The 22,020-nt window shown below is 41.3% G+C and overlaps 1 protein-coding gene across 1 annotated transcript in view; it reads left to right on the top strand.

Moving 5' to 3' along the window:
• LOC128693385 (fibroblast growth factor receptor 4) overlaps positions 1-16,031 on the top strand; it is a 144,303-nt gene extending 128,272 nt beyond the window's left edge. The window contains exon 14 of the mRNA XM_070097279.1: positions 15,920-16,031. Within this exon, the coding sequence (XP_069953380.1) occupies positions 15,920-16,031 (112 nt within the window). The remainder of the gene's footprint in view (positions 1-15,919) is intronic.
• Positions 16,032-22,020: the final 5,989 nt, after the last annotated feature.

Below are 22,020 nucleotides of genomic sequence, written 5' to 3'. Positions count from 1 at the left end.
CAAGCACGTCAAGAAGTTAGAGAAAGTACAAAGGTTTGCAACAAGGCTAGTTCCAGAGCTCAGGGGAATGTCGTACGAGGAAAGGTTGAGGGAAATCGGACTGACGACACTGGAGGACAGAAGGGTCAGGGGAGACATGATAACGACATACAAGATACTGCGGGGAATAGACAAGGTGGACAGAGACAGGATGTTCCAGAGAGGGGACACAGAAACAAGGGGTCACAATTGGAAGCTGAAGACTCAGACGAGTCACAGGGACGTTAGGAAGTATTTCTTCAGTCATAGAGTCGTCAGGAAGTGGAATAGCCTAGCAAGTGACTTAGTGGAGGCAGGAACCATACATAGTTTTAAGAAGAGGTATGACAAAGCTCAGGAAGCAGAGAGGGAGAGGGCCTAGTAGCGATCAGTGAAACCGGGGCCAGGAGCTGAGTCTCGACCCCTGCAACCACAATCAGGTGAGTACACACACACACAACAAGGTTCAGCATCACTGACAGAGGCAACACTGGACGTGACTGAACCCAACACGACCGGTCCATTAGAGGATGACTCTGATAGGTGGGTAGACATCCAGTGATTACAAATGCTCTTGTACCTACCACTGTGTATGTCAAGACTTCTGCTACACCCCACACAAGTCGAAAATCATATCCATATGCACATCGAAGATAGTGGAGGAGGGAGGGAGGTGGTGATGGAGGGAGGTAGGGAAGGTAATGTGGATGGGGGGGGGGTTAAGGGTATTCCCACCATGTAACTATCGTAGAGAATAGGGTAGCAGCACACTGCAGGCATTCACACAACTCATACAGAACAAAGTAGCCGCATACTGTGCAAGTTCTACACTATTGTATAAAATAGGGTAGCAATGGTTCGGTAACACACACTCCTCTCACACATTGATTGTCAGTGGTTCAATCCCCTGCCGAGTGGAAACTCTGGGCGTGTTTCCTTACACCTGCTGTCCCTGTTCACTTTAGCAGTAAGTAGGTACTTAGGTGTTAGCAGAGTGTAGTGGGTCGCATCCCGGGGAACAACATTGAAGGATCTCAGTGGAAATAAGAGTCCTCGATGACCTACCTGGAGGGTATTCCGGGGAACAAGGCTTCCCCTCGGCCCCGTCCATGACCAGGCCTCCCGGTGGATCAGGGCCTGATCAACTAGGCTGTTAATGCTGGCCGCACGTAGTCCAACGTACGAACCGCAATCCGGCTGATCTGGCAATAAATTTACGTATCTTTCCAGGTCCCTCTTGAAGATAGCCAGGAGTCTATTGGTAATTCCCCTTGTGGCTGGTGGGAGGCTGTTGAACAGTCTTGGGCCCTGGACACTTATGTTTTCTTTTAGTATACTAATGGCGCCCCTACTTTTCATTGGCCGTATGTTGCACCACCTGCCAAGCTTTTTACTTTCATAGGGAGTGATTTCTGTGTGCAGATTAGAGACCAGTCCCTTTAGGATTTTCCAGGTGTAGATTATGATGCATCTCTCTCGCCTGCGCTCCAGTAAGTACAAGTTAAATGCTTCCAAGCGTTCCCAGTAGTTGACTAATGTATTGACTTCCTTGGGTTATCCTGGGTGGCTAACCCTCCGGGTTAAAAATCCGAACAAATCTTGTATTATCTTACCTGTAGCCGATTTCTGGGGAACATCGCACCCGTAGTCAGGTCCTAAACCAAATTTTGTAATAACCCCCCCCCCTAGTGGTCTCATTGCTGGTCTGATCGAAAAGGCTGTTGGTACCAGTCCCTCCTGAAGACAGCTAGAGGCTTGTTGGCAATTATCTTTATACGTAAACAAAGGGTGAAAAGCCTAGGCCCCTTAAGGGACTCTGACACTCACAGTAATTCAGGTGTTAGAATTTATGCTGATAAGTGAAGGCTCTTTGTACCTTTTTCAGCTCTACAATTTCATCTACATCGAAGAGGGACTTTAGTATACAGCGATATTCCAAAGTGAAGAGAAAAAGTAACTTGAAGAGTAAAATCATCGGCTTGACATTTCTTGTTTCTTGTTTAAACTTCTGCTCTATAGAGTTTTCGAGGATTGTCTTGTACTTAGTTCCAGTTATCTCAATTCCATACAGTAATAACTGAAATCTGTCGTCTTTAAACATACTGCTATCACTGGCCCTCTGCAAGACTTGCTTTATATCAGTGTGAAGGTTGACTGTATCTTCACTGGATCTCACTCAAATTCTAGTACATGTATTGTGCCCTGAGGATCACAATTTTTCACCGAGGCAACCACCGATATCATTATGTTTACTATTGATCTTTGGCTTCTATTTTTAAGGAATCTAAATATCCAGGCTGTAGTGAATATGTGATGGCCAGCGGCCACCAACCGCAACAACCTGATTAACAAGACAAGCACAAGACAAGCCTTAGGCTACTAATGCCGGGCTGCTGGAGTAAGAATTCTCTCGAAACCAGACACGGGTATGCCCACTTTTAGTTATTCCTTTTGCATGCTTTTTATACTATTATACCATCTACCTGGAGGATGCTCTAATAGTTAACGCCCCCGCGGCCCAGTCTCAGACAAGATTGAAGGCTTCTTTTGTAAATTCAGTTTATATCAGCATTTTGGTTGTCTTTTAGGGCATCCAAGACCATGTCATAATGGACCTGTAATTGCGAAATACAGGAGTAACCTGCTCTAAACAAATGCAGTCAAGGGTTGTGCAAATGAGGGGATTCCAAGTGATTGACAGTCTTCTTTCTTAAAACCCTTTCAAAGATCTTAATATGCGATGTCAGCACTATATATCTACAGTTTTTTTTCAAGTACTTTACTCTCACCTTTGTTGGGGGAAGCTATATTGGTAGTTTTTCATGACTGGGATGACGTGTGTATCCAGACTCCTCCACATAAAATTGCAGGTTCGAGATGGCAGTTTCTTGCAATTTTGAGGGAATGTAGAGTTCCACGAGTTTGGGTCTGGGGCAGAGTGCATGAGCATCCTATCAGTGGTTTCTTCGACGTTACGTGAGCTTAGGGTTATGCCAGAAATTACGGGATGCTGGCAGTCTTTCCAGTCTTGTTTGTTTGTGACTTATTTGGTTCAGTCTTTAGACTGATTAATGGCTCACTGTACAGTCACATTGTGACTTCGGTAATTCACTTTTTTTTTGTAACAAACATGGAACGTTTTATTTCCCTTAAGTAAGGGTACGATGCACAGCAGCACGATACACAGCAGCAGAATGATACACAGCAGCAGCAGCAGCACGATACACAGCAGCAGAATGATACACAGCAGCAGCAGCAGCACGAATCACAACAGCACGATACACAGTAGCACGATACACAGCACGATACACAGTAACAAGATACACAGCAACACGGTACACAGTATGGTACACAGTAGCATGATACACAGCAACACGATACACAGTAACAAGAAACACAGCAACACGATACACAGTAGCATGATACACAGCAACAATACACAGTAACATACACAGTAGCACGATATACAGTAACATGATACACAGTAGCATGATATAGCACGATGCATAGCAACACGATACCATTAGCACGATACACAGTAGCACGATACAGTAGCATGATACACAGTACGATACACAGCATGATATACAGTAGCATGATAAACAGCAAGATACACATTAGCACGATACACGGTAGCAAGATATATAGCAACAGGATACACAGCATGATATATAGCAACACGATACACAGTAGCATGATACACAGCAACACGATACACAGTAGCATGATACACAGCAACACGATACAGTAGCATGATACACAGCAACACGATACAGTAGCATGATACACAGCATCACGATACAGTAGCATGATACACAGCAACACGATACAGTAGCATGATACGCAGCAACACGATACAGTAGCATGATACGCAGCAACACGATACAGTAGCATGATACACAGCAACACGATACAGTAGCATGATACACAGCAACACGATACAGTAGCATGATACACAGCAACACGATACAGTAGCATGATACACAGCAACACGATACAGTAGCATGATACGCAGCAACACGATACAGTAGCATGATACACAGCATCACGATACAGTAGCATGATACACAGCATCACGATACAGTAGCATGATACACAGCAACACGATACAGTAGCATGATACACAGCAACACGATACAGTAGCATGATACGCAGCAACATGATATACAGTAACATGATACACAGCAACATGATATACAGTAACATGATACACAGCAACATGATATGCAGTAGCATGATACACAGAAACACGATACAGTAGCATGATACGCAGCAACACGATACAGTAGCAAGATACACAGCATCACGATACAGTAGCATGATACACAGCATCACGATACAGTAGCATGATACACAGCATCACGATACAGTAGCATGATACACAGCATCACGATACAGTAGCATGATACACAGCAACACGATACAGTAGCATGATACACAGCAACACGATACAGTAGCATGATACGCAGCAACATGATATACAGTAACATGATACACAGCAACATGATATACAGTAACATGATACACAGCAACATGATATGCAGTAGCATGATACACAGAAACACGATACAGTAGCATGATACGCAGCAACACGATACAGTAGCATGATACACAGCATCACGATACAGTAGCATGATACACAGCATCACGATACAGTAGCATGATACACAGCAACACGATACAGTAGCATGATACACAGCAACACGATACAGTAGCATGATACACAGCAACACGATACAGTAGCATGATACACAGCATCACGATACAGTAGCATGATACACAGCAACACGATACAGTAGCATGATACGCAGCAACATGATATACAGTAACATGATACACAGCAACATGATATACAGTAACATGATACACAGCAACATGATATACAGTAACATGATACGCAGCAACATGATATACAGTAACATGATACGCAGCAACATGATATACAGTAACATGATACGCAGCAACATGATATACAGTAACATGATACACAACATGATATACAGTAACATGATACGCAGCAACATGATATACAGTAACATGATACGCAGCAACATGATATACAGTAACATGATACGCAGCAACATGATATACAGTAACATGATACACATCAACATGATATACAGTAACATGGTACGCAGCAACATGATATACAGTAACATGATATGCAGCAACATGATATACAGTAACATGATACACAGCAACATGATATACAGTAACATGGTACGCAGCAACATGATATACAGTAACATGATATGCAGCAACATGATATAACATGATACGCAGCAACATGATATACAGTAACATGATACGCAGCAACATGATATACAGTAACATGATACGCAGCAACATGATATACAGTAACATGATACGCAGCAACATGATATACAGTAACATGATACGCAGCAACATGATATACAGTAACATGATTTACAGTAGCATGATACAAAGCAACACAATATACAGCAGCAGCACGCAGTCCAACGTACTGTAGGCACAACAACTTGGTAGATCAGCAACTGCCCTGAGGAACGTATACCTAATTTTGTTTCGACAAACAAGGCCCTCCCAGCAGCACCTTAACAACAATAATATGGGTCACGACTGTTAACCTACCAACACACACCACTCTTCCTGTAATTACCGGGTCATTACCTGCTCTCCTGGTTACCTCCTGCCCACCTGGTCATCAATCCGCCCAGCATCACCCCAGCTTGGTAAAATACTTCACGCTCCGTTTGACATCTCAAAACGCTCTATCTCAAAACACAAATATAATTATGAATTATGTTCGCATCATTAATTCCAGAGGGTTTAGGTTTCGAGAATTTGTCAGACGCCCTAGTCTGGGCAACCAGACTTGCTGCTGGCAGCCCCCTGGCCGACATATCCAACAGTCTGGTTGATCCGGCACTTGGCGGAGATACTCTAGTTCTCTCTTGAAGACTTTTACACCTGTTCCGGTTACCTGGAGTCTACCTGGAGGTTATTCCGGGGATCAACGCCCCCGCGGCCCTGTCCACGACCAGGCCTCCCGGTGGATCAGGGCCTAATCAAACAGGCTGTTACTGCTGGCCGCACGAAGTCCAATGTACGAACCACAGCCCGGCTGATCCGGCACTGACTTTAGGTATCTGTCCAGCTCTCTCTTGAAGGCAGCCAGGGGTTTATTGGTAATTCCCCTTATGCTTGGTGGGAGGCTGTTGAACAGCCTTGGGCCCCGGACACTTGTGGTGTTTTCTCTTAGTGTACCAATGGCGCCCCTACTTTTAATTGGGGGTATTTTGCATCGCCTGCCCAGTCTTTTACTTTAGTAGGGAGTGATTTGTGAGCAGATTCGGGACCATTCCTTCCAGGATTTTCCAAGTGTAGATTATGATACATCTCCCTCCTGCGTTCCAACGAGTACAAGTCAAGTGCTTCCAAGCGTTCCCAGTAGTTAAGGTGCTTGACAGAACTTATACGTGTGTTAAATAGTAAAATTAAATCAATACCAGCATTAGCTATGAAATACGAGACTACAAGTAAACCAAGGTTACAATACACAAATCACCCGCACATAGAGAGAAGCTTATGACGACGTTTCTGTCCGACTTGTGACTTGTAAATATTCTAAGTCGGACCGAAACGTCGTTATAAGCTTCCTCCTATGTGTGGGTAACTTGTGTATTGTTCAGTTCCAATCACGGTATTGTGCCTTGTTTTAAACCAAGGTTATCTGTCCCCTGGATAAGGCTACACATCCCCCTCGTACTGAATGGAATGGCGTAATGTCGACAAGATGGCCGTCAACAGCAATATCCTGGTCGACCAGGTTATCAAGAGGGGGGCCAGGCCGCCGTAGTAGTAATATTGACGAAACAGTTCACAGGTAGGTATGAAGGCCTGTAGGCCACATAGTCAACTCCGGGGAATCCACTTTCCCGAGGATCGGTGGCAGACAAGATAAGATAAGATTTCGTTCGGATTTTTAACCCCGGAGGGTTAGCCACCCAGGATAACCCAAGAAAGTCAGTGCGTCATCGAGGACTGTCTAACTTATTTCCATTGGGGTCCTTAATCTTGTCCCCCAGGATGCGACCCACACCAGTCGACTAACACCCAGGTACCTATTTGCTGCTAGGTGAACAGGACAATAGGTGTAAGGAAACGTGTCGAAATGTTTCCACCCGCCGGGAATCGAACCCGGGCCCTCCGTGTGTGAAGCGGGAGCTTTAGCCACCAGGCCACCGGGCCAGGTTACTGGTTGATACAAGCTGCGGAAAAGACCATCACAGCGGCAATATTTCGTCGTGTACTTCATGAATCTCTACGCACATCGAGTACTATATGCTATTAACGAAAAGCTTTGACCACGTAGGTCATTCGGTACTCATAACCATAGCTGTGGAGAGAGTACTAAGTACCTTCACTGTACGCATAAATTCAGTCAGGTACCTAAATTATTGACAACGTTTGAAGTCCCTCAATCTGTATTGCTTGGAACGTTGGCGATAAAAATGCATTATAATTTACGTCTGGAAAATAAATTATTGAGATTCGTCCCAAAATCTGAGCGCGGGCGGGCAGGCGCGCGCGCACGCACACACACACACACACACACACACACACACACACACACACACACACAACCACTTCCTATGAAGAGGTTTACCAGACGATAAAAAATACCCCCCATTGAAGATCATGGGTGCACTGAGTAAACTGAAATAACACAGTAAGTGTCAAGGTACCAAGACTTTACAACACCTTCTCTTCACACATAAGAGGAATTACCAAGAAACCCACAGCTGTCTCGAAGCAGGTATTTGACAAGCTCCTCGAGTTACTTTCTCCTCAGCTGGGCTGCGGTGTACATGCTGGACCCAGCATGCAGGTAGTATCAACAGCCTGTTTGATCAGACCATCCACTTGAACACCTGGTCTGGGGGGAGGGACGCGAGGCACGGACTCCCGGAACACATTAGGTACACACCTTCATTGACAAGGTTTCATTTATAATTTAAACCTGGTTTGTGAACTGGCAGAAGGGGGGGATAACCCCCACACCATTCACATTAAATCTAAAATCTGAATCTCACCAAAAATTCCCAATACCGCTAGAAGCAACAGTCTGGTTGATGAGGTAAGCTAGCACCAGAGAAGCTTGGCCCAGAGCCGGACTACGGCAACAGATAAACTCTAAACCCATCAAGGATACCTTGGAAGAGTTTCGAGAGTTTTTCTACTCTGTAAGCCCGGCCATGGGCTAGGCTCGTCTGGTGCTTGCCTGGTCAACCAGGCTGTTGCTTCTGGAGGCCCGCTGCCCCACATATCCATCACAGCCTGGTTGATCTGGTACCTGGTGAAGATACTTGTCCTGTTTCCTCTTGAAGGTTTCTACACTTGTTCCAGCCATGTTTCTGATATCTTCTAGTTATTTAATAAAAAAATAGGATTCGCTAGTACAACACTTATTACACCTTGTACAATACTTCACTTAGATGTTTAAATACACACAAATCAGTGTTGCAGATCCCTGAAGGTATTGTTACTACCCGAAAACTATGTCGTTAAATTTATGTAGGTACTTACCGAAGGTAGGTTGGTAGGTGCGAGTGAGTCATAGGTTCTCAACAAACAGCCAAGCTAGATGTTGCACATGCCAGGGACTTTCAAATGTTTCTATAATAATTCGAAATTAAACTTATTTTTTTTTCTGTGAATACTTATTTCTACTTAGAAATTAGTTTAAATGGTTGGGCGTTAAGTGGTCTTGTGCGATGTACAATGCTGGCAAGTTGATGAATGAGATACTCGCAACATTGGGTGCAAGCGAAATGTTTCGCAACAGATACCCAAATGTTGCAAATGTGTATTAGTCATCAAAGCAACAGTGCATGACCAGAAGTAATCTAATATATACATTCGCCTCGTATCTTGAACACAAGTACCATTTTGACATACCGCGTGTTCCATTTAAGCTGTTCGGACACTCATAAGAACATAAGAAGGAACACTGCAACAGGCCTACTGGCCCATGCGAGGCAGGTCAGGTCACATCCTCTTAAGGAAGGAGTATGGCATCAGACCTATTAGCACAAGCTAGTCAGGTCCAATTCATACCCACCCACACCCACTCATGTATTTATCTAACCTATTTTTAAAACTACACAACGTTTTAGCTTCTATAACGATACTCGGGAGTGTGATCCACTCATCCACAACTCTATCACCCAACCAGTGCTTTCCTATATCCTTTCTGAATCTGATTTTTTCCAACTTAAAATCAATGCAGCGAGACCTATCTTGACTAGGTATTTTTAGACGGCCCAGTGGTTACCGCACTGGCCTGGAGTTTACGACTCACTTGCCGTGGTTTCAAACCCCCACCCATTCTTTTCGAGGGGCTTGGACTTCCAGCAAGCGTGCGTGAGCGTGTTAGATAGGAGTGAGTGGAGACGAATGGTCTTTGGGACCTGACGTGCTGCTGGAGTGTGAGCAGGGTAATATTTAGTGAAGGAATTCAGGGAAACCGGTTATTTTTGTATTGCCGGACTTGAGTTCTGGAAATGGGAAGTACAATGCCTGCACTTTAAGGAGGGGTTTGGGATATTGGCAGTTTGGAGGGATATGTTGCGTATCTTTATATGTATATGCTTCTAAACTGTTGTGTTCTGAGCACCTCTGCAAAAACTGATTATGTGTGAGTGAGGTGAAGTGTTGAATGATGATGAAAATATTTTCTTTTTGGGGATTTTTTTTGTCTTTCTTTTTGGGTCACCCTGCCTCGGTGGGAGACGGCCGACTTGTTAAAAAATATTTACATTCCCTGTATCTATTCCTGTTTTCCATTTACACACCAATCATTCCCCCCCCCCTAATTCTACGTCTTTCGCGACGCTTCCCCACTCTGATTTCTTCCTATTTATGCAAACTCTGGGGCCTATCTATCAACCACGCCTCTATCCAAGAAAAAAAATTCTCCTATTCCGTGTGCCTTAATTTTCTTCAATAGTCTCTGAAGTCCATATATACTATCATATTCATTACCATGATCTACCTCCTCAAATACCTTTGTGAAAAAAAAAGTTAATAAATTCGTAAGGCAGGAACGCCCTTTTGTAAAACCGTGATGAGACTCATTTATCAATTTATGCCCTTCAAGATGGCTACGAACTGCCTCGGCAATTATGGATTCCATAAATTTTCCCCACTATGGAGGTTAGGCTTACTGGTCTATAGTTCGAAGCTAAGGACTTGTCACCTGTTGTTAGGTAAGACACATATGCAAGTTAGGTATCTTTATTTCGAAACGTTTCGCCTACACAGTAGGCTTCTTCAGTCGAGTACAGAAAAGTTGATAGAAGCAGAAGAGACTTGAAGACGATGTAATCAGTCCATCACCCTTAAAGTTTTGAGGTGATCAGTCCCTCAGTCTGGAGAAGAGCATTGTTCCATAGTCTGAAACAATATGGAGTTGAAGTGACAGGATGGAGCCTTATACAGCGCCTGGAGGTGAGACGTAGGTCACTAGTAGAAGTAAGAACGCAGATGTTGGGAGGTCAGGTCCCCCTCAAATCCAGCCGTTCTCACTAGTAATCAGTCCATCACTAGGGGATGGACTGATTACATCGTCTTCAAGTCTCTTCTGCTTCTATCAACTTTTCTGTACTCGACTGAAGAAGCCTACTGTGTAGGCGAAACGTTTCGAAATAAAGATACATAACTGTTGCATATGTGTCTTACCTAACAACCTCTCGGTATTTTATACCATTTTAATGTTCGACTTGTCACCTGCTTTGAAAATAGGTATCACATGTCATACAGATCAAAGGCTCTAATACTGCAAGGTCTGTATAAGTTGTATCATGTACTTGTAGAAATATACATAGAACTCCCTACCTGAAAATGCAACATGCTCACTATCTCCCAACTGCTCAAACTTGTTAAAAAAAACTGATGCGATTACTGCATTGATTGAAATTATTAATAACTGTTAATATCAAATAATATATATTATTACCATTATATTTCGGCTGCCAAAGTTAATGTAACTAAAATTGACAGTTCAGTATAAATTACTTATTCTACTAACTTTTTTTGTGTGCGCGTGCGCGCGCGGTAAGTGTATGTATATATTCAAGCAGTTAATTAAACCAACTACACACTGCAGAGTAGCTTTAAGACTTAATTATAAGATATAATCTTTGCATGCCCGAAATACTCTGCTTAATCAGTGGCTCTCCATCAAGCTTCAAACCATGCTACTTATATTTTGTAACCATGGTAAGCTTTTATGGAAATAAACATTTGCGTTTGATATAAATACGTACTATATTACAACTATCTATGGTTGGCTAGGCTTCGTTAGACTATATTATAGAACGGCCCTCCACGCGCTGGAAGATAATGACAGGTTAATCCCGTATTTAAATTCTTTCCAACTCAGATTATGTCCCTAAAATATGCTAAACCATTATATATAGGTCAAACAGCATGGTCACAAAGGCTTCGAATCAGTCAAGTGGGATTCACTGAAGTGGACGAAGAGAAAACCGGAATATTATCGTATTTATGGGGAATCATTTAAATCCCATAAAGGTAATATAGTGACTGGGAAATGAAGTGGGGGGGGGGGTTAAGGAGGTTATCAGGTCTGATCTTAAAAAGTGAAGAGTAGCACCAACTTCTTGGATTAAGAGCCCTTTAACAGCTACTACCTGGAGGGCATTCCGGGGATCAACGCCCCCGCGGCCCGGTCCATGGCGAGGCCTCCCGGTGGATCAGGACCTGATCAACTAGGCTGTTACTGCTAGCCTCACGTAGTCCAACATATGAACCACAGCCCGGTTGATCCGGTACTGACTTCAGATATCTGTCCAGCTCCCTCTTGAAGACAACCAAGGGCCTATTGGTAATTCCCCTTATGGCTGGTGGGAGGCTGTTGAACAGTCTTGGGCTCCGGACACTTACTGTGTTTTCTCTGAGTGTACCAATGGGGGTATGTTGCATCGCCTGCCAAGTCTTTTGCTTTCGTAGGGAGTGATTTCTGTGTGCAGATTAGGGACCAGTCCCTCCAGGATCTTCCAGGTGTAGATTATGATGCATCTCTCTCGCCTGCGCTCCAGTGAGTACAAGTCAAGTGCTTCCAGGCGTTCCCAGTAGTTAAGGTGTTTGATGGAACTTATATGTGCAGTAAAGGTTCTATGTATTTTCTCTGACCTGCAATTTCACCTGCCTTGAATGGGGATGTTAATAAACAACAGTATTCCAGCTTAAAGAGAACAAGTGATTTAAAAAGGATCATCACTTGCCTGGCATCTCTTGTCTTGAATGTTCTCTTATCCATCCTATCAGTTTCCTCGCAAAATGATCAAAATGTCTAATGTCTCAGAGTTAAAAAAAAAAGTTTATTAAATCAAATCTCATAGTTATACAGTTTCCACACTACAATGACGTGTCTCATTCCTTTCTGGCATTCACACACATTTCCACATACAAAATATAAATGCCTAAATTTATATTAAACTACAATAAAAAAATTTTAGCAGGTATCATACACTGCCTAATAACATAAGAGGAACATAGGCCTACTGGCTTATGCTGGGCATGTCCAACTACATCAACTCGCTTATTAGTAAACTACTGTCTCATTGTCGAGTAATTAAAACAGCATCAAGGCATCCTTCCTTGAGAGGAGAGGCCTTGATGTACAAGCCTAGTCTCCACAAAAATATAGTGCGTATATACATTTAGTTTATTCTAATCCTCAATTTTAGGAATCAAAGTATTCTCGACTGGCACAGATAAGCAGAGCCTTAACCCTTGTGAAATTGATAGGCTTTAAATCCAACTAACCAACCAACCCCGACCATCTCTAATACCAAAAAAAAAAAAAAGTTACCGTAAACAGTGATGACAATCAGTGCCTTACTGTTAGGGACTCCATAATTCACCATTAGTTAAACTGGTTGTCAATGAGGACGGTCGTCACTGATAACGACACCCGTTTGTAAAATGAACTCGTTGAGATACAGTAACACCGTGCTGTTAATCCGTGCGGGGACACCCTGGTGTCGATTCGTGCGGGGACACCCTGGTGTCGATCCGTGCGGGGACACCCTGGTGTCGATCCGTTCGGTGACACCCCGGTGTCGATCCGTGCTATGACACCCTGGTGTCGATTAAAACAATCACGGGATCGCAGTAGGTATCCACTTTTGTATCTCTGCCTTAACCTCTCTTCCAATCACAGCCTTCAATTTCCTTGCCTAGGGGGCGGGTAGCGAGTAGGAAAACTATCGAAAACCTTCAAAGGTACATCATGGGTATTCATTGATATCTGCCCAACCTAACATACTACGGAAACCTACCAGTGAAAGGTATATTCTCGGCTAGGATAGCGTAACGTACATTAACTTTTATGTCTGATTAACGGAAAGTGAAAAAAAATCCCACACATATCGTAGTACCTAGAGCGTTGAGAATACAAATGAGCGAAAAAAATAGGATGATGGATTGTTGTCTACCTGAAACTTGCTAGTAATTTATCTGCAATAATGGCGCTCCTTAGTCATTTACAAGATGAAATAATGACAATGCGGTAACAGACTCTAAATGCCGACCTTTCACCCATTGCTCCTAATGCAGCTACACGTTCAGTTACCGCTGTTGCTGTAATAGACTTCAGTCTCCGACCTTTCACTCATTCCTACTAATGTCGCTACACGCTGTTACCAGATAACTGAACCACTGGTAATTAAACCCCGCTACACGCTGTTACCAGATAACTGAACCACTGGCAATTAAACCCCGCTACACGCTGTTACCAGATAACTGAACCCACTGGTAATTAAACCCCGCTACACGCTGTTACCAGATAACTGAACCACTGATAATTAAACCTTTCATTCTCGCGCTATTTCTCACCACATACAAGAATTGTTAGCTAATCATTCCGATAAACCTTCTAATATAAATTTGACTATAAAGACACTGGGAGTGTTAACGCTTTCCCCATCATATTCGTAAAACTCGTAAGTAGCACTAAAATGAAAAAAATCTAAATTGTATTTTTGATGGGGTGTTATTACTTGAATAAAAAAAAAATTCACCATATGTATAAAATTCAAGAATGAAAATTCGTTGTATTTAAAAACATTCATTATCTGTGTCAAAATAAATGTAAATCAATTAATTGAAAAATATAATCTTCACAGCTAACACAAACTCTTGTCAAGAACCTAAATTACTGGGAGCGCCCGAAGTCACTCGAACTGTACTCCTTAAAACATAATAAGCCAAAACTTCAAAAAAAAGAAATCGATTTAGCCAAACATTCTTGTAGTGCCTGCCACCTGATACTTAACTTGCACCATGGTATGCCTCCATTATATATTATGCTCATAATGCCAGCACAGCAGGAGACTGAAATAAATTTCCCTTTGAACGTTTATTCATCCTGTTACGCACAAGAGACAGTTACCTGTGATATATCTTTGACCGGTTTCTAGAGTTTTTCTACCATGACGACCCTGGCATGTTTCTTTACACTTGTTGCCTCTGTTCATCTTATAGTAGGTAACCTGGATGTTAGCAGATTGTTATGGGTCACATCCCGGGTAGGTCCAGGCATTGAAATGAGCGTTGGTAGGGTAACAACTTTTCGCCTCAAAATTCGTCTGATTAAAAAAATATAAACGAAACCCCAGGAAGAAAAAAAGGGTAACAACTACTGTAAATAATCCATTGAAGAATCCCTGATTATTTAGAAAGAGAGAGCAGAGGTTCTCACGAGACACCTTTAAGCAATATGGAACACATTAAGGTATTAGATTATCACAGTGCATTATTTACTTTTGCAATGTATCCATGAAATGTGTGTCTAAGATAAGAATGATAGTTGAGGGCTGCAAGAACAAGAGTTCTATATACTTTCCAATATTTCGACAATTCCCCAATGACAAAAGAGGGAGAATTATTATTATTATAATCAAAAAGAAGCGCTAAGCCACAAGGGCTATACAGCAAAAGAGGGAGAAGATGGCTGTCATTCGACCATGCCAGCACCTCGCTTGAAGGTCTCTTCGAGGAGTTGACAGTGTTATGCTCCTAACACTTAAAATTCACCAGTTACTCAGGTATAGCTGAGCTTTCTTATAAAGTGTAGAGCTAATATTAGCGAAGTATTAACACCGTCCATTGTCCATATGCTCCCCCACAAGACCCCGCACCTGCACAAATGCACTGCAAATTAACACCGTGCATTACTATGCATGCAGGTTACATAAACTTTCGACCCATTCGCATAAATTAGGTCTACTGTAGCGTTCCATAAGTTCACATGGTTAATTAATAACCATGTACTATTAAAATAAAATTAACTACTCAATAACGTACACAGAACGTGACCGTTTATCTAGTGTATATTCAGTTAAGATGAGTCGTAATGGTAAGTTGTTTCTAAATATACACTCCTTATCTCCGACACGTTTTACCTAACATGTAGTTGACTATGCATTGATCACTTTGCATTCTGGCAGACATTTATCATATTTACGAACTATTAATTTCGTGGTAAATAAATGTCAGCATATTTGGCTGAAAAATCATATTAGTTTACCACAACATTGATGGATATGTGGGTCAGCTGGCCAGCAACAGCCTGGTTGACTAGGCAAGCACTAGATGAGCCTGGCCCAAGGCCGGGCTCGGAGTTGAAAAACTCTAGGAACTCATCAAAGGCATATCAAAGGTAAATGTTTTATGGTGTATCAGTGAGAATGGAGGTTGGTGTGTGACGCACAGTTTTTCCACAAGTTTTCACAGCCTAATATTCCTGTGAAATTTTAAAATAAATCGCTTCCAGACATGTATATACCGATATGATGTTACTAATGTATTTCCTGTTACTTTAATTCAGATATGAGGATGCTACTGCCAGAATTTCTAGGCTATATCTTCTACGGGATTATGACATGTACGACATCAACCCCAAGACTATGCTACCGAGATTATTCATGGAGAACCGCTAAATCCGTTGGGGTCAGACAGCCGTTGTGAATAAATAAATGGTAATCAAGTTTGATTCAAGATTGGGAAAGGTAGCTCCAAAAGCTAAGATCAAGAGCTTATCGTCAGCAAGGCTCCCCTTTAAGGGAAAAGGTAACGGGTTACCTGTATGAATTTCCACTAACCTATGTAAAGCAATTATACAAATAAACTAGTGTCATTTTGGATACATATCGGTATATCAATTTAACTACGTACATGAAAGTATCTTGCTTAATTTATTTATATATTTAACATATACGTAAATATATAATATATAAATTAATATGAATTTATACATTTAATATATGGCTTATCTTATACTCTTACCAGTGATCTGTCCTCTTCCCTAGGATGCGACCCACAACTGCAGACTAATTTCTGTGTACCTATTAACTGGTGAACAGGGGACATACCTGAAGGATGTTTTCGGGTGTTACCTGTAGATTACCTGTACTCGCTTGCGGGTGTCGGTGCCCTCGCGGCCCGGTTTGGCCTCCTGGTTGCCGACATGATCAACCAGGGTACTGGTGCACCACCGCCAGGATGATCTGGTACGACTTGAACCTATCGAGTTTCCTATTGAAAATAGATTTTTGCTGGTAATTCTCCTTATTGAGTTGTATCTTAGCGTGCTCATCGTGTCCCTGCTTTTCACTGGAGGTATCATTCACCGTGTAAGACTTTACATGTACGATTGCTTAGTCTGGGAGAGAACCTATTCTACCTTGGGTGTCCCGCAGCTCGATCGGTAGCGCACTCAGCTCTCACACTGGTGGTCCGGGGGGTCCATCCCCGGTACGGCTAGTAACATAGAAGTGTTTCCTTAAGACACCTGCTCTCCACTGTTCACCATGGGTGTTAGTCGACTGGTGTGAGTCGCATCCTGGGACAAAAACTGACCTAATTTACCAGGAATGCTCTGCATAACAAGGGGCTTTTTATAGAGTATTTTATATAGTAGTATATGTCATTGATATCAGATACGCCTGTATACATTGTACATGTACTTGTAAAAAAATAATTATTACTACTACTATTATACTTGACGCAACTTCCGGGCTTTATTAAATATATTTTTTCGATACAATAAAAAGACAGGGAAGACCTATCCTCTAGACCAGATGAGATTTTTTTGCCCCTTCATGGAACATGAAGTAAACAAAGGTGCTCATAATTTCAAACATTATGAACAGAGGTGATGTGTGCCCGTGTAAATCAAAGCTAAGAGACTCGGCCTGTAAATCAAAGCTAAGAGACTGTGTGTATATCAAAGAAAAGAGATTCGGTTAATTCCTCCTGAATCCACAAATCTTAGGCTAAAGCAAGGGAATAGTGCCTGTAAAAGATATAAAAATGAGGTAAGACTATTCACTAACTACCATGGGCGCGAGCACAATTGATGATGCCTGGCACTATCTTGATGCCGAGGAACTAATGTGATGGTTACCACTCCTAATCACTACTTTACAGCGTAACACATACCTTAGCTTGTCTAATAAACCAACTTCAAGCTGCGAGGTACTGGGTTGGGCTAGTTCCCTGGTAGGTTTCCGCCCATGTCGACATTCGGGGAATGAAATCACGGAGAAAGTTCAGTCTCCCTCGTTCATTCCATTCCCAGTATCATTTGGTTGAGCTTGCCTCTTGGGTCTGTCTGCCCTCCGTCCCCCTGCCAGAAGGCCTGGAGACTTTTCACCGTGCCTCTGACAGGATGGCCTGGCGGCTACTTCACTTCTCTTAGAGCCAAGTTCGGTCCATCACGGACCATGGCGGCACGTCACCCTGACAGTACACTGAATGTTGCCATATAGTCATCACCAGCTGGTTGCCAACCATTTCTAACTCTCCCACCCGGACACGTTTTATATAATATATATATCAGGAGCCACCTCTTATTTTTACGTATAAAAATCTTAATACTTTAATTTAATTACGGTCAATTCATTACAAAGAAGCCTGGGTCAAAGCTATGTAGAGGGGGTTAATTGGCTTAAAGCCTATCGATTACTAGTGGGTCAAGGTTTAAATTTAGATGTGAATATAAAAAAAAATCTTTAAAGTGAAGAATAAAGTTAATTATATCTTTTTCTGCATATATTTCGTTGATAGATGCTATTACATTTGGCTTTTACTATCTTACTCTAAGTAATGATAGAGCAATGGTCAGAAGTGACAGCTTGCACACTGTAACCACAAACTATCCATGTAGGATTTGATCAAGTAATTACAAATATTAGGCTTAAAAATGTCCCGTATAGTATTATAAATCATTTAAAAAGAAAACTGATGATGATTGTTTTATCTTAAATTATATATTGCCGAAACAGATCAAAACAAAAGATCATCATAATTTACAGCTACTCAGACTAGTTAAAAAATATTTATCAGGCAAGATAAATAATCTGATAAATCACTAACGGCCCATGCACTGTGACTCACTAAGAATGTTCCTCCTGTTTATAGTAGTACAAACAACACGACACAAGGATGTTAACTCAGAATGAACTCGTGCAAATATATAGCCGGCCCCTAAGCGGTGAACTGTTGAAGTTGACATGAAGTTTTCCAAGTTTAGCGTACACATATTTTTTTTACATTGTTACTGAGGGCGCACAAACACACACACACATGCAATGGCCACAAACTAGTACATTATGTAGGTTTAATTTAGGTTAACACAATAGTTAAACAATGTGACTTATTTCCACCGAGTCCTTGTTCTTGTCCACTTAACAGTATTTACGACACTACTACCAAATAGTTGAGAACATTATAGTAACCATCCATCATACTTCAGATTATTTTTATAACTAATACATGAACTAATTTTTTAAGCCTCCAGTTTTTTCGGGTTCCCCCGAGTAAATTATCGTTGTATATCTATACCTTTAAAGTAGAAACAACGTAAATTAAGCAATGACTTAATCAATATTTGGTTTATACTGAATTAAAACAAGACAAGTTTCAAATTGTTAATGTTTACTTTAATTTAACTACCTTAAATTAAAAAAATGAAGATTTATTTAAAACGTATCTGGATATAAATAAGGAAGGTCTAGAGCAGGACCGCAGAAAACAGCAACTGGTCAGGTAGGCCTACTCACCTTGTCTTTAGTTGACAAATCCCGATTTAAGTTTCGAAGAAAACCACAAACTAAACACTCCAGGTCGACTTATTTATTTTGTACTAATTTCCAAAAGTATGTAGCAGTTCCAGGGGCTTGGGGCTATGTTATTGTATATAACAACAGAGAGGTAAGTAAAGGAAATCACAAATAATGTAGCTCCAAATACATTGACATAATCTAGGATCTTATTTTCTTCCACTGATTTTCACCGCTGCACATCCAACACCTGTAAATGCATCCAATAACAGTAGTTCCACTGTTCATCCGTATAGTTCTCCCAAACCAGAACATTAGGTTTAACAGAGGGGCGTGCCACTGGGTATGAGAGAGCACAGAGTAACACACATCAACTCAGGTCGAGGGTCGGGGCACAACTGAGGCAGGTTGGTCGAGGGATGGACCAGCCCCGCCCCGCCCCTCCCACACACTATATTGACTTATTTTTAATGCCAATCTACTGCAAGTCCGCCACTTAGGTTGCAGTTCACTTCTACGCCAACATGAAGCATCTTTAATCCCCAAAATACAAACAATAAATAGCATACATACACAGATATATACGGGTGTATATACCCTGTGCCCCGCCCAGCACCACCAGACGCCCAATCACAACTCTGCTGCTATGGGAAAGTTACTACCACAGAATTTACTGCCTTATTTTCTCTATTCTTCCCATTTTTTCAGCATTTAGCAACGCGTTTAATTTGGTTTTATGCTGTGGCGAGGATCACATACTCCCTTAGGATATAAAAATACACAAAAATCAGCACAGCAGCCTAATATTTATGAGGAAATATACATAAACTCTGCACGTGTTGCGGGGAAGGAGTCCTTACCTCAAACACGTAAAATCTCAGGAAACTAAATTAGCAATATATATATATATATATATATATATATATATATATATATATATATATATATATATATATATATATATATATATATATATATATATATATATATATATATATATATATATATATACCTGCATAGTTTCTCGCCAATTTGTAAAACCCAATTAAATTCATGAGGGTTGAGCACGAAATTTTAGGATTTATATATGACCGCTTATGAGATGGTTGATAAAATAAATTTGTTGGATAATTCCCAAAAAATTATTGGCCTCTTGAGAAAATCTGGTTGAGAGCAGTGATGGTGATGGCGTATGGTTCCCATTAGGGATAAAAACAAACATACCAGATCCACTGCGAGGCTGGTGACCATACACAACTGTTTTTAAATTTGACTGAAGTTATTTATCATTTGAGAAACCAGTAGATACTTAAGTGTACCAGACCGGCCAAAATATATAAAGAGAAAGTGAAAACAAATTCGTGATTACTTTCAGAATTCTTTTCCTTATAAAAAAAATGCAAACAAAAAAACAAGAAATATGGCTGGCAGCGTAAACTCAGCGTCTCATGTACCGGCCTGTAATCTAATCAGATATTTTTTTTTTTTACCGTAAACTCCCATTTGTTTGACTAACACGACTGACATCCATTCGGGCTAGCTAGGCTAGGATGGCTGCCCCAGCCTAGGATCCCAATAGAAATAGTCTGACTTTTATGAGTTATCCTGGGTTCTCTACACATGCTGATATATATAATAATCTATGTAACTGTATTTGTGTATACCTGAATAAACTTACTTACCCTCAGATATAGTATTATAGTCAAGAAATGGCGAAACGTTCTCAAATGTGTGCGCGTTGGAGCAGACACTGAACATGTCGACACACTGCCACAAAGAAACTGATAATTTAAGCATTCATAAAATGCTAAAAGGCAATAACACGAATATAATCAACAGACGCATACAGTCAACATATACACATATTCAACAGACGCATACAGTCAAAATATGTATACTGTATATTTAATGGACGCATACAGTCATCATATGCATTTAGCCATAGACACACAATACATACACAAAGTCAAAATAAAAATATATTTATTAGACGCACATAGTCAATAGACACATACGCATATAGACGACAGACGCATATAGACGACTGTCAATAAACGGACAGACGTTCAACAGACGTACGTCGTTACTAAACTGTCACCATACAAACGGAAGTATGGTCAACATACACACAAAATCAACCGACATACATAATCAGCAAACGCACGTAGACAGCAGACTCGTACTGACAATATACGCACATAGTCAACAGACGTACAGACATGACACACACTTAAATGATGTGCCAACAGACATAAAGTCAACAATCTTATACAGCCAGAACACGTATATACACAACACATACACACAGACAAGAGATAAAGAGATAACAGACGCATGTAGACAACAACAAAAACAGATGCACATAGGCAACAGATAAAAAGACAACAGAGGCATATAGACAACAGATAGAGACAACAGCCCACATAGACAAGAAAGGTGCACTCAACAGGGAAAACAGTCAACCGCTGTACAAAGTCAACAGACGCACACAGACAACAGACGCACATAGACAACAGATGCACTTACACAACAGATGCACTTACACAACAGATGCACTTACACAACAGATGCACTTACACAACAGATGCACTTACACAACAGATGCACTTACACAACAGGGGTACACAGTTAACTCGCTTATATTCGAATTTAAATTTTTATTTATCTTTAAGTGATAAAAAACTAATGTAGTTGACAGTACTAAAACAATATTATGTAGAAAAGAAAGACGATAGTTTGGAACGCATTTAAGGCAACATACCCATTTTTTTTATTAGAAAAAATGGGTATATTGACAGCTTGCCACTCTCCTAGTCTATATGATAGTTACATATTCAGAAGAAAAAGTTGTTTCCCTGGTGTACTC

Source organism: Cherax quadricarinatus, chromosome 57, assembly GCF_038502225.1.
Source record: "Cherax quadricarinatus isolate ZL_2023a chromosome 57, ASM3850222v1, whole genome shotgun sequence".
NCBI lineage: Eukaryota > Metazoa > Arthropoda > Malacostraca > Decapoda > Parastacidae > Cherax > Cherax quadricarinatus.
This window is presented reverse-complemented; position numbering and strand designations above follow the sequence as displayed.